General features: G+C 36.7%; 1 protein-coding gene across 1 annotated transcript in view; it reads right to left on the bottom strand.

The window, feature by feature from the left end:
• LOC145980182 (dipeptidase 1-like) overlaps nt 1-14,709 on the bottom strand; it is a 319,741-nt gene that overhangs the window by 107,186 nt on the left and 197,846 nt on the right. The window contains exon 4 of the mRNA XM_083113214.1: nt 3,218-3,374. Within this exon, the coding sequence (XP_082969340.1) occupies nt 3,218-3,374 (157 nt within the window). The remainder of the gene's footprint in view (nt 1-3,217; nt 3,375-14,709) is intronic.

Here is a 14,709-nt window from a genome sequence, read left to right as displayed (position 1 = left end):
AGAATTGAGGCACTATGTACCTCTCCCGGGTACCGAACTCGGAATCTATTGATTGCAAGACGTTAACGTTATTACTTCACCATCGGGAATGCCATAATCGAGTCATTCCATGCCAAATCAACACAGATATGTGCAATTTCCAACCTGACCATCTCCGATTTTCATGAAATTTCGAGACTTGAAACTATGAAAGGAACTTAGTAACTATGAAAATCTTTAGTTTCGTGCGTCTTGTAATTGTTAAATTATTCAATGTCAAAGTTAGCATAAATTGCAATTTTTGGGCCCGCTTAGTTATACTAAATCTACTGTAACTCCGCCGCTATTTCGCCTAGGAAACTCAAATAAAGCTTATTGTACAGGGAATTGAACAAGCTATAATTTTGTCACGTAACCTTGACCTTTGACCTTGAATATCTCAAAACATGTCATCACCAAAAATCGTGAAAAAATATATTTGGTCTCTCATACCATACTTTAAAACACATCAAAAAATCATTCTGGGGCTGCAATGGGATCAGAAGATACATAATAATATGTGCAACTATGTGACTGATAAAAGCTCCATTATATAAACTATGTCCCTTAACACCCCTACAAAATGTAAAGGAGTTATCCTGGGTATAATTGGTCATGAAAGAAATAGGTTAGGCACAGGAAGATCCCTCCCTAGCCGTGTGTGTCAAGCGCAGGTCCGGCATATTGTTGACCGCCATATTGAATTCAACGCAAGCAATTCAAAGGAAAGGGGGTAATGTGATATATCAAATCAGGCTAGAATTTCACGAGAAATGAAGTGACGAAGGTTTATCCAACATATATTTAACCAGCATAAAGTTATTACTGCATGCTCGTAACCATTTCCTCCTTTTCGAGGTGTTAAATAGAAAGAATTCAGAATGCTTCTAACGTGTTAGGAACTCGTCGAGATTACGCTAACATCTCGGGAGAGAAAGAAGTATACGCACCATTGCATATGATTTTAATCAGCGACATTCACCAAATAGTTGAATAGTGAAAAATATTGGGATAAATATCTCAAACAATTACGTGACACTTCCTTTGGAATGAAAAATTCTTCAGTGACGAGGCTAATCTTTATGTTCACGGTGAAGTTAATAAAAAAACATATGCAATACCTGTGATTTGCCTAGACGAATGGTTGTTGCTGGTAAGCTAATGATGTGGTATAGTGTATGGAGAACTGGAATGGTTGATCCATATTGAACAACGTAACCTTAAATGGCGAGGGCTTCTTGGATTTGTTAAGTGAACAGGTTTTTCATCCTTTCTTACGGGATAAGGCACTTTTCCAGAGTTTTGAAACAGTACTGTTTGTGACCACACTATGTGGACATTGTGGCAATTTCTTCATGGTAAGGTAGATTGATGTGCAGACAACAATCTATTAAAATGCCTGCACATTCCCCAGATCTAACATCTTAGGAGGACTTTTACCTTCATAAACATTTGAAGAGAATGGCGCATGCACTAAAAGTCCGTGATATTGACCATCTGAGAGAAGGCATAGTTGCTGCTTCCGATGTTGTTGCACCTGCTACATTGCCAAATGTTCTATGTGAGTGTGAGATACGTCAATGAGTGTGCTCACAGGAACATTGACAACATTATCATGTGCATATATCGTAAGTGAAAGATATACATATAACTTTTGCTGGCTAAAGATACGTTGGAAAAACCTTCGTCACTTCATTTCTCGTGAACTTCTAGCCTGATTTGATATATCACATCACCCCCTTTCCTTTGAAATTTTTGCCTTGAATTTAATATGGCCGGTAACAATATGTCTGACCTGCGCTTGATACACACGGCTAGGGATCTCCATGTGCCTAACCTATTTCTTTCATGACCAATTATACCCAGGATAACTCCTTTACATTTTGTAGGGGGTGATAAGGGACATTTGACCCGTCATAGTACATATAATGGGGCTTTTATCAGTCACATAGTTACACATATTATTTTGTATCTTCTGATCCCATTGCAGTCCAAGAATTATTTTTTGATATGTTTTAGAGTATGGTATGAGAGACCAAATATATTTTTTCACGATTTTTGGTGATGACATATTTTTAGATATTCAAGGTCAAAGTCAAGGTCACGTGACAAAATTATATTTTTATCCAAAGGTAGGATTGTTATAGCTATATCACTGGAAAGCTTGTTCAATTCCCTGTACAATAAGCTTTATTTGAGCTTCCTAGGCAAAATAGGGGCGGAGTTACAGCAGATTTAGTTTAGCTAACCGGGCTCAAAAATAGCAATTTATGCTAACTTAAACCTTGAATAATTTAACAATTACAAGACGCACGAAACTAAAAATTTTCATAGTTACTAAGTTCCATTCATAGTTTCAACTCTCCAAATTTCATGAAAATCGGAGATGGTCAGGTTGTGGGCTGTGTGAATTTCATGTGGAATGACTCAATCATGTTTCTAATGTGGTATACTTTAACATGTCCTCGACGTTTCAGTTAAGTGAAACGTCGATAATATATTAATGTAGAAGTAAAGGAATATTAATGTATGGATTTGTTTATATAAAAGAAATCAAAGTTCATAAAACCATGTTTATAATGTGGGTGTCAATATCAATTAATGGAACATCTAACCTATAAGACTCGTGAATGAGTGCGAAGTCATTAAATTACATTGGGTAAATAATTTAACAATCATTTACATATTAAAGCGCATGATGGGATCTATACCACTAACTAACTAACTAACTCTATAGCCTTCTTAAACCCGAAGATTTATGGCTGCAGCAACAGTAGCCTTCCATCTGTCCATACTCTGGTCAAGTTCAATCGAATCTTTTCCATCCTTATCGATTTCCTTTAATTCCATCTCAACATTATTCTCCATCTTCGTCTTGGCCTTCCTGCAGTTCTCTTACCATCAGGTTTCCCAACAAGAATCTTGTAGACTCTTCTTTCCTCTCCTATTCGCGCCATATGGCCTGTCCATCTAAGTCTTCTTCATTTAATTATTCTTATTCTTCTTATTATTATTAATTGGATCTATCTCACAAAATGCATCCCCATAAAAAATAATTGTTTTCCTAACCAACACCAGCTCAACGGAAACGCAACCAAATACGTTAATGGAAAACACATATTTGTGATGTAAGACACGGTGGATCTTCAACTAGGCTATTGCCCTATTTCAGTTCATTTACAGCTGTTTCTCTCCTCACCTGAGCACCAACCATCCCGTGCCGCAGCCTGTAGAGGTCCGTGTGCGACCAGGAGCTTCTCGACCAAGGCTCCTCCTGGCGGAGTTCCTCGTTGAAGCGAAAGTTGCGGAGCTGGTTCCTCAAGAACTTTCGGATGTTCCACGGCAAATCGTTATGCCTGCAAAGATCAAACAGAAATTCACGTTATTAAATTACAGTAGTTGTATTTACAATATTATAAACCCGAGAAAGTATGAACCCCCCTCAAGCAGATTTGGCTACACTTAAAACTTGCTCAACATGCCCATATGAGTTTTTTGCTCAAGTGTGGAACTCTGTCTAATCCAAGATTTTTGTAAAAATGCCCTCAAAAATTTCCTGAGAAAGTATGACCCCCTCAGATTGATTTGCCCACACTTACAAAAGTTGCATCAGCCAGATTTTTGTCCATAAACTTGTCAAAAATATGCCCTTCTTGATATTTTTTTTGGATACACTTAAAACTAGGCCACCCTCACCCACATACACACCCACACCCACCCACACCCACCCACACACACACCCACACCCACCCATATTCATACTTATTTATTTCCGGTCTATTTCCGGTCCATTTCCGGCCATTTCTGGCTATTTCTGCCCACTTCCGGTCCACTTCCGGTCTATTTTCGGCCATTTCTACCCATTTCTGCCCACTTCCGGTCCACTTCCGGTCTATTTTTGGCCATTTCTACCCATTTCTGCCCACTTCCGGTCCACTTCCGGTCCACTTTCGGTCTATTTTTGGCCTATTTCTGGTTTATTTTTATTGCATCATGTTTTGCAACAAATTATTATGCAATAAATTATTAGGCATGTGTTGTTTTCTGATTAATTGGTTATGACATAATGTGATGATGTGGTGTTTTCTGATTGGTTTAAATAAGCAGGGTTTCTATTGGCTCTATAAATCTATATAAGCCAGAGCACAGTGCAGATTCTTCACCATTGCTGGATCGGCAGTGGAACCCACATCGCGGGGGATAGAACCTGAACAGGCTCCACCAAAGTATAGGAGACTTGAAGCATATAATTTGGCGGAATAACCCAAGTAAGGTCATAGAAACAATATACACTGATACAATAAAAGCCAATTTTTGGCAGGGGGGCCAAAGTGGTTCCTAAATACAAAATAATTAATATCTCAAGAACTAATTGACATAGAGCTATGCAGTTTTTTTTGTCTGCACTGAACCCAACTGATATTTTTTATTAAGCATAGAATTTTGATTTGAATCCCAAGAAATTTTATATAATAAACCAACAACAAAAATACCAAGGCCAAAAATATTAACACACATACACACACACATATACACACACAAATCACACTGCTGAACCCAACTGATATTTATTATTAAGCATAGAATTTTGATTTGAACCCCAAGAAATATATATAATAAACCAATAATAAAAATGCCAAATCAAAAATATTGTAATCAATGCAATAAGAATATATCCAGCCTCAATTGGGCTAAGCACCAAAAGATTTGTAATCCAGACAAATGCAGAACTCCCACTAAAATATGCTCCAAATGCCATAGAAAATATAGCATGGAATATTTCACATATAAACATAAAGGTACTTGCTCTGCACAGTCATCAATATTGCCCCCGCAACCATCTACATCTGGTCTGAAAAGGAAGCATGAAGCACCTGTTAATGCTGGACCCGCAAAGCAGCCACGCTATGAACCACCTATCCATAGCAGTTTTAATGGCCAATTAAGGGATTACCGGTTTGAATCAGAGCCAAGATGTGGTATTAAGAATTTTTTGAACAGTATAAATCCTGATATGCAAGCAATTCTAAATGCACAAAATGGTTCTTATAAGCTGTCCCTCAAATTGTTTACACAATATAAGAAACCAAATGGCACAAAATTTACACAGCCCCACATAACAGAAACTGTACCTGTATACTCAAATACAAATTCAGACAAAATAATAAGCAGTTTGATAGATCAATTGAATATTAAACACTCTGAATTTGCTGGAAAAGAGTCTGGATGGAGCCTATGCGGTTCTCCACACAAGTTATATGTTAATATTTCTGAATTCAGCCCATTACAAGGTTCCACATATCTGCCATTACCTGCCAATATTAAAAACAAAAGAGCCGTGGTTAATATAGAAAATAATGACGAGAAATGCTTTTTGTGGTGTATTTTAGCTGCTTTGTATCCAGTTTTAAGGGATACAGAAAGAATAAGTTATTATAAACAGCATGAACATGGTTTTGATGAAGCAATGGAGGGTTTAGAATATCCAATGTCTATTCAGAATATTGATAAATTTGAAAAAAAGGCCAGGAATATCAATGATAAACAATTATCTATTAATGTATTTATTTGTTCTACTGGCCGTGGCAATTGCTTGATAGCACCTCTCAGAATTAGTACATTTGATGATGATTCTGCTGTTCCGATTGATCTGCTCTTAATTGAAGGGGATGGCACACACCATTACACTCTGATACATAATCTTGAAGCTTTAGTCAGAACACAACTAGACAAATCCAATACAATATTCAAGTTGTGTAGAAGATGTTTAAGTGTATTTGATGGTAGAAAAATGGTGAATGGTGTTTGTGAAAAGAATGCAGAAATTGCTAAAAACAAGTTAATTGAGCATCTGAAATACTGTGGCAACCATAAACCTGTTCATATGGTGATGCGTAATCCAAGTGAAAAAGCCAAATTCAAAAAGTTTGAAGCCTTGTTGGAACACCCAGCATATATAGTCTGTGATTTTGAATCAAATCTCAAACCTCTTGCATTCTGTAGCCCAGACCCTGAGGAATCTTCAATTACATCATACCAGTTACATGAACCTTCCAGCTTTTTTTATGTGATTGTACAGGATGGTGTTGTTAGTAAAAAAGATTCATACATGGGACCAGATGCCATCAAAAAATTTGCACATAAAATAGAAAATTAGTGCCATAAAATAGCATCTAATATCTTATTAAAATCAAAACCTATGATGCCTTTAACAGAGAAACAGATTGAAGATTTCAACAATGCAGAAAAATGCCCGGTATGTGATTCTGAATTTTCAGATGCAAATATCAAGGTGAAACACCATTCCCATACAGATGGTAAATTCTTAATGGCCCTGTGTAATAGCTGTAATATTAAGATCCAGAGACCAAACTTTGTCCCTATATTTTGCCATGGAGCATCCAATTATGATTTCCATCATTTGATCAGGTACGAGGGGTTTGACAAGGAGAATTTAAATATTTTAGCAGAAAATGATGAGAAATATATTGCTATTAGCAAAATAATTAAAGTTAATGGTGTTCCTATTCACTTAAGATTTCTTGATTCATACAGAATTTTATCGGCTAGCCTGGCTACACTGGCCACTCAATTATCTGATGATCAATTCAAAATCACATGTGCTTTGTTTCCAAATCAGGACCTGAAATTAATTAGGCGGACTATGTTACAGATTTTTCTAAATTTGATGAGTCTGCTCTGCCACCACAACAAGAGTTTTACAGCAAAATCAGAGGATCTGGAATCACTGATGATGATTCTCACCATGCCCAGTTGATGTGGAACAATTTAAAATGCCAGACATTTGGTGATTATCACATGGCATATTTAAAACTTGATGTGACCCTCTTAGCTGATATACTTCAGGCATTCAGAAAATCTTCCATGCAAAATTATAAGCTGGATCCAATGTATTTTTACAGTGCCCCGGGCCTAGCATGGTCTGCAATATTTTTGAACACTAAAATGCAATTGGATCTGATCCAGGATCAAGATATGTATCTGTTCATGGAGCAATGTATAAGAGGAGGCATGGTGCAATGCTCTCAGAGATATGCCAGAGCAAATAACAAATATATTCCTGATTATGATCCAGCACTGCCATCAAATTATATACTGTATGTAGATGCCAACAGCCTCTATGGTTACGCTATGATGGATAAACTGCCATATGCATGGCTTGAGTGGGTTGAAGATTTCAATATTGAAGATCTTAAGGATTTTGATGACAGTGACCATGGCCTCTTCTTAGAGGTTGATCTGACAATTCCTGATGGTTTACACAACACATTTTCTGATCTGCCCCCAATTCCTGAGGATCAGTGCTTACCTGGCTCTAAACAGAAGAAATTGATGATGACTCTGGAGCCAAAACAGGATTATGTCATATATTACAAAAACCTCCAGTTCCTGATGCATTATGGTGTTCAAGTGACCAAAGTTGGAAAAGTTTTGAGGTTCAGGCACTTAAGATGGTTGAAGCCATATATTGATACAAATACAGAGCTTCGAACATCTGCAATAAGCCAATTTGATAAGACCTTGTTTAAATTGATGGTCAATTCTGTATATGGCAAAACTATTGAAAATGTCAGAAAACATACCGATGTTAAAATAATTACTGACCCCAGCCTGAGCAAAAAATTGATTGCAAAGCCTAATTTCAATTATAGAAGAATTTATGATGAAAATATGGCACTCTTCAACATGAAAAAAACAAAGATTAAGTTTGATAAACCTATTTATGTAGGGGCTGTGATATTGGAATTGGCCAAATTACACATGTTAAAATTGTATTATAATGTGTTGAAGCCTTTTTATAAGGATCATGTAAAACTGATGTACATGGATACTGATAGTTTTGTTCTCAATATTCAAACAGAAGATGTTTATCAAGATATGTCACAGCGTGAATTGCTTGAATATTTTGATAGCAGTGAACATACAAAGATTCAACCCCACAACAAAAAGGTGCCTGGCAAGTTAAAAGATGAGACACTTGGTGATGTTATTGTGGCATTTGCTGGGTTAAGTGCCAAGATGTATAGCTTTGAAACATGTAGTGGTGCTGTTGCCAAAAAGGCCAAGGGTATTGGCAAAGTAACTGTGGACAAAGAGCTTGAATTTGAGGATTACAAAAATTGTCTCAAATCCCAGAGTTTAATCAGAACATCAGAATCCAGAATTCAGAGTGTGGATCACTTGCTGACTAGCAATATTGTAAGAAAAGTGGCTCTGGACCCACATGATGATAAGAGATGCATTTTATCATGTGGCATACATACTCTACCATGGGGTCATTGTTATTTGAAAAATGGCAATCAATGCCCAATTACAGAGCATGATTTGAAATAAATAAACATGCCTATGAACTTATTTGGGTTCAAAAAACAGGCTATTATGGACCTGCCAACACCACAAGCCTCTTCTGATATAATATCTAAACTAAGTGCTTTGTTAATTATTCATCTGAACAGCATACATACAGATGTTGATGATGAAACAGGTAAAATATTGTATATATTTAACAATAATTTAAATCATTACCAATTACCTGTAGGTGGTCAATTACAATTTATTACAACCCCTGAGGGTGATGTTAAAATTTCAATAGGGAGAAATATTTATAGAATTAAGCACTCAAACATGATTTTTCTGGCACTGTATATACTGTTTCTGCTGGTGACTGCTTATATATTGAGGTCCCAGGATCCTATGACAAGCTTATACCTTTTTTTATAGAATTAAGAATCAGATATTCTATAATAAATAACTACTAAATTAAAATGCCTAATGATATATTTGGCCATACAAGACATGAAGATCACAGTGATGAGATTCTGATGCTTGATGTCAGAGTCAAGAAATTAAGAAGTGATTTACAAGCTTTACAAACCCCACTGAATGCCAGTCTTCAACTAGAAATTACAAATTTGCAATCACAATACATGGACCCTCTTCTTAAAATTGATTCTGAACTCAAATTGTTGCTTCAGAAATATACTGACCTGGCCACATTGGATAATTTTCAAAGTTTAGAAGAGGCTGTAGCAGCTCTTCAAGCCAAATTTAAGACCCAGGCCACCAACTCTGAGCAATTGAAACAGCAATTGGAAGAGCAGATAAATAATTTCCAGACACAGCTCCAAACAATTGTCAAAAGCATAAAATCACAAGAAGATTTTGAACTAGTGATTTCCACTCTAAAAGAACAGATTCAATCATTACAGATACCTAATCTGGACCCCTTGAACAATGCCATAGCCGAGGTTAAAGAAAAAATTGAGACACTTGAAAATTTTATGAACAACTTACCATCTTCTGATGCTTTGAGTGCAATAACTCGGAGTGTTGCCAACATTAAGCTGCAACTTGAAACATATGAAGATTTTGGAAAAATTCAAAGTACCATAACCCATCTTGAGGGCACAATAGCAGCAGTGCAAAATGATTTGACAAATGTACAAGAAACTCTAGAATCTCGCCTGCCTGGGATTGTAGATACCCTTGTTAGTGTCCAGCAACAGATCACAAAGCTTGAAAACCTCAACACTGAATCTGAGCTATCTCATTTTCATCACTTGATTGATGATATCCAAACAAAGCTTGAAATTTTACAACAATCAACACCCACTCAGGCAGATATAGCCCTGCTTCAAGATGCTATGCGTGGTGTGGCTGATGCTTCTGAATTAAACAATGTGAAATTGGCACTTGAATTTTTACAAAATACTGTATCAAATCTGCCTACATCACAGGAACTTAAAAATATTAAGAGAGCTGTGAATCGCATATTGAAATCAGAAGATATCAAGAATATCCAGACAGAGATCAAACAACTTACTCAGACAGTGGCCACTCTTCCAACTAATCAACATATTAATGAACTGCATGCCCTGTTTGAGGATATCAGAAGACAGGTCCATGATCTTACTGCTCAAAATTCAAAATTGGCAGTTGTTGAAAATTTACAGCAAATTGTAGCTAATATCAAGCAACAGCTAGGGACCATGGAATCCAATCAAGCAAATGCCCTGTCTGTTTTTGCCACCCAGCTACAAGAAATTGTGCAACAATACAAGAAACTTGTTGTGGACATAAGAATCAAGCCGGGGCACGATGAGATTGTTAGGACCGTCAATGAGCACCTTGAATCTGTAACAAGTAGATTGCTCACAGCAGAAAAAGAAATAACCGGCATAATCGAGAATCCTAAACATACAGTAATTCTTGAATTGTACAGCATCCCCAACAAAGAATATGATTCACCATTTACACCAGGAGGCAAAATATATATGCTGTCCCCTGCACAATTTTATTACCAGTTTTTTGTTGGGGGCACACTGAGACCAATCAAGATCAAATATTGGCTTCAGCCACAGGCACACCACTACCCTACCTTATCAATAACAAATGCTGATAATAAACCAAAAATCACCAGTGTAGAATTGGAGGATTTTACAGACCCCAATACATTAGAAACATCTTATGCTGAAGATGATGGCTCTCTGGAATTTAAAATACAAATAGGGGACAAATTATATTTAGAAAATCCTGTAGTATCAGCTGCTGAACACCCCATAGTTGCAATATTCTTGTTTTCATATTATGTCTAGACAAATTATTGTTGATGAATTACACAGACAAGCCAGACATAATTTTAAGAGATTGCCAGTAGTCACAAAAGGCATAGATGATTTATGGCAGAGCGACTTGATTGAGATGGCAAGTGGACAGCAGAAAAACTTAGACAAAATCAACAAGGGCTACAAGTATCTACTTACTGTAATAGATACATTTTCCAAATTTGCCTGGGCTGTGCCACTCAAATCCAAGACTGGAGCATGTGTTACAGAAGCCATCAGAACAATCATCAATCAGAGTGGAAGATCACCGCGCTATTTGCAAACAGATAATGGCAACAATTCATTAAAAGCCAGGCAATACAACATTACTCGAGTTACAGTGATCTCAAGGCCTCAATTGTAGAGAGATTCAACAGAATCCTAAAAAATCATATGTATAAACAATTTACACTTCAAGGTAATTATAAATGGATTAATATTCTTCCAGAACTTATACATAAATATAACAACTCGGTCCATTCCACAATCAACATGAAACCCTCTGAAGTAACTTCATCTGATGAGCAAAAATTGATCAGGACTGTTTATTATCCTAGATACCAGCCAACAACAAGAAAAGCCAAATACAAGATTGGTGATCAAGTAAGAATCAGCAAATATAAGCACTTATTCAAAAGAGGTTTTACAAGAAACTGGAGCACTGAATTATTTACAGTGGTTCAAGTTAAACCTGGGACTCTTAATACATATATAATAAAGGACCACCGAGGAGAAATTCTCAAAGGCAGGTTCTATGAAGAAGAACTCAGCAAAACTAAACAGCCTGACACATATCTCATAGAAAAAATCATCCGCAGAAAAGGCAACAAGTTATTTGTCAAATGGCTAGGACTCCCAGAACACGGCTGGATCGATGCAAACAAAATAATAATATGAACACCTGGGATGTTATAAAAAGGCTGCCAGAACCTGAACAGCAGAATAAGAGAAATGGCAAATTGCTACCTGATAATATAAGGTGTCTTATTGTTGGGCCATCTGCTTGTGGTAAAACTACACTAATGATTGATAATTTTTTATTGGCACCCAACTGGTTAGACTGGAAAAACAGGCACTTGTATGTCTTCTCTAAGAGCTTGGAACAATTAAAATATCAGCAACTGATGAAGCTATATGATGGATTGGATATTGCCACTTTTGAATCAGACGTTAAGCCACTCCATGAATGTCTCGATAATTCTGTTGTTGTGTTTGATGACATTATACTGGATAATCAAAACAAGGTTAGAAATTTCTTTACACAGGGCCGGCACAAAAACATTGATTGCTTCTACCTGGCACAGACTTTTTCAAAAATACCCAAGCAGCTGATCCGAGACAACAGCAATTTTATATGTGTGTTTCATCAAGATCATACCAACCTCAAACACATACATGATGAATATGTAGGTGGGGACTTGAGCTACAATGATTTTTCCAAGATTTGCAGTAGGTGCTGGAACCAGGATAGTTATGGGTTTGTCACAATTGATATGACAAGAAAACCCAATAGTGGTAACTATAGAAATAAAATTAACAATTTTCTAGACATTGAAACATAAATAAATAACCATGAAAAGGCCAATCATTGATGATCTTAAATTAAGAGATTATCTTGTAAAAAGATTTAAGGGATGGAAATCAGAGAACCGAGGTTTTTATGAGCAACACAAGCGCACAGAACAGCCTATTATTGATGCCATTGGTGAATTAGGTAAAAATATCAAAACTGTTACAGAGCAAAATCAAAATTTGATCACAGAGCTTGTACCTGTAGCTCCAAGAAACATATTGGATTATCCATTCACCCCACTTTCTAGTATTCATACACCTAGTCCTGTTGGTCCTCGAAGAATTGAAGCTAGTCTGGATCCTATTGAATTGGGTCTTCTTGCTCAAAAATATTTAAGCACATCTAAAGACAACAAAGATGAGGTTTTTGGCTTATATGCTGACACAGAGCGTGATGGTAGCATCATACATAGAATTGGCAATTTCAGAGTAACATTTATGGGAGATGATCTGATTCTATATTCAGAATCTCGTCTCGGAGAAATAGGTGCTTTTGTTAAGTACCCCGGCACACCTGGATTGTGGGAACTGATGACTAGGAAAAGGCCTGGCAGCTGTACAGATCAATATTATGAATATTACAAAGAAATATTAATAAAATCAGATGCTCTATACCAGAACAATGATCCCACACAAAAAAGAGTCAAGTCTAGCAGTGGAGCAAAATACAATAATTTAATCAAACCCATATGGTCACAGATCAAGACTGGCAGTGGAATCAAACAATACAACACCCTGCCTAAAGAATTTGTGTGGGTTGATGATGTCAGGAAACTTGTAGATAGGTTATTGGTGATAGCTGGGGAGGAAAATGCTGGCAACCACAATTTTTACAATGAAAAGGTTGGAATTATGGACATGATAAGCACAAAATTGTCTAATTTTATAGTGAATGACACTAAGGGGATTGGATATCTTATAAAAATTATTAATACTCTACCACCTAAATTTTGGAATATCTCTGAGGGTCGGGGCTTGGTTAATGACATTATAAACAAGCTGCCATTTGAACTACACCTTCCAGGCTATCAGTATTGTGGTCCCGGTACAAAATTGGACCATAGATTAAACAGAGGTGATCCTGGTGTTAATCCCCTAGATGCTGCTTGTAGAGACCATGACACAGCATACAACACACATTCTGATCTTGACAAGAGACATGTTGCAGACAAGAAATTAGAAGAGGCTGCATTTGGTAGATTTGTAAGCAAAGATGCTTCTTTAAGTGAAAAAATAGCAGCATTGGGAACCACCATAGCTATGAACACCAAACAAAAACTGGGGTGGGGGTTGTGAATATGTATATAATAAACCTACAATGAAGGCCAAGGGTGTTATGTATCAAATACCTTATGCTGGTCTTAAATCTCTTAAAACTATTGATAGCCTTTTGACCAAGAAGCAGCGCAAGAAAAAAAATTCTTGTCTTGCAAAGGGACATGGTATGAAATTGTTGCTTAGTACCCCCCAATTAAAAAAACTACAGCAATCAAGAAAAAAATCACATGTAGGGGGATTTATATTTACCATCCCTGCCATCTTAGCTGCTCTCGGGGCTGTTGGGAGCTTGGCCGGGGGATCAGCTGCCATAGCAAAAACAGTAATAGATGCCAAGAAGAATAGGGCAGAATTAGATGAATTGAAGCGCCATAACCTGGCCATTGAGAAACAAGGCAAAGGTGTTAAGAGAGCCATGAATATGTTTAAAAAAAACAAGAGCCGCTTACAAACCAAGATATTGAAGCTTTAATCAAGCCACTGTGCATCAAACATTTTAGAGGTGTGTACATGTCTGATTCTTTACCAGAACAACCACTCAACAAAGAGTGTGGCATTGTTAATTTGGATAAGTACAAAAATCAGGGCACTCACTGGATCTGTTATCTTAAATATTTAAAAAATGAGGCATTTGTGTTTGATTCATTTGGAGGTGTTCCACCTGAAAATTTAATAAAATATCTAAAATCAGCTAATCTTTATTACAATAATGCCCGTGTTCAAAATTTCAAAGATGTTAATTGCGGACATTTGTGTTTATCTGTTCTTAGATATATGTCTGAAATAAATAAACCATCAATTGAAGATTTTCAAAAAGCCTTGTGGTATTTAAAACATCATGGGGGTATTCCATCTCACCAGCCAAAATTCAATATTGAAACTCAAATTACATGATGACATAGTGTATCCCAAAACAATAGCTCTCAGAGCATTTTATGGCATGTACTTGAACCCTAATATTACACACCACAACAACAAAATTGCAGTAGGGGATCAAAAAATTGTCATCACTCCAGGGCAGTATAATCTGTCCACTCTAAATGCTCAATTACCCAGAGGTATAGTTTTAACTCAAAATTCTGTCACTCACAGAGTAGAGATTGTATCTGCTACAGAAACAGTGTATCTGGGTACTATAGGAGAGCTGTTAGGATTTGAGAACAACACAAAACTTGAACCAGGCATCAAACACACTGCTATTAATATACCTAAATTC

This window comes from Lepisma saccharinum, chromosome 27 (assembly GCF_977018435.1).
Source record: "Lepisma saccharinum chromosome 27, izLepSacc3.1, whole genome shotgun sequence".
Classification (NCBI taxonomy): Eukaryota; Metazoa; Arthropoda; class Insecta; order Zygentoma; family Lepismatidae; genus Lepisma; species Lepisma saccharinum.
This window is presented reverse-complemented; position numbering and strand designations above follow the sequence as displayed.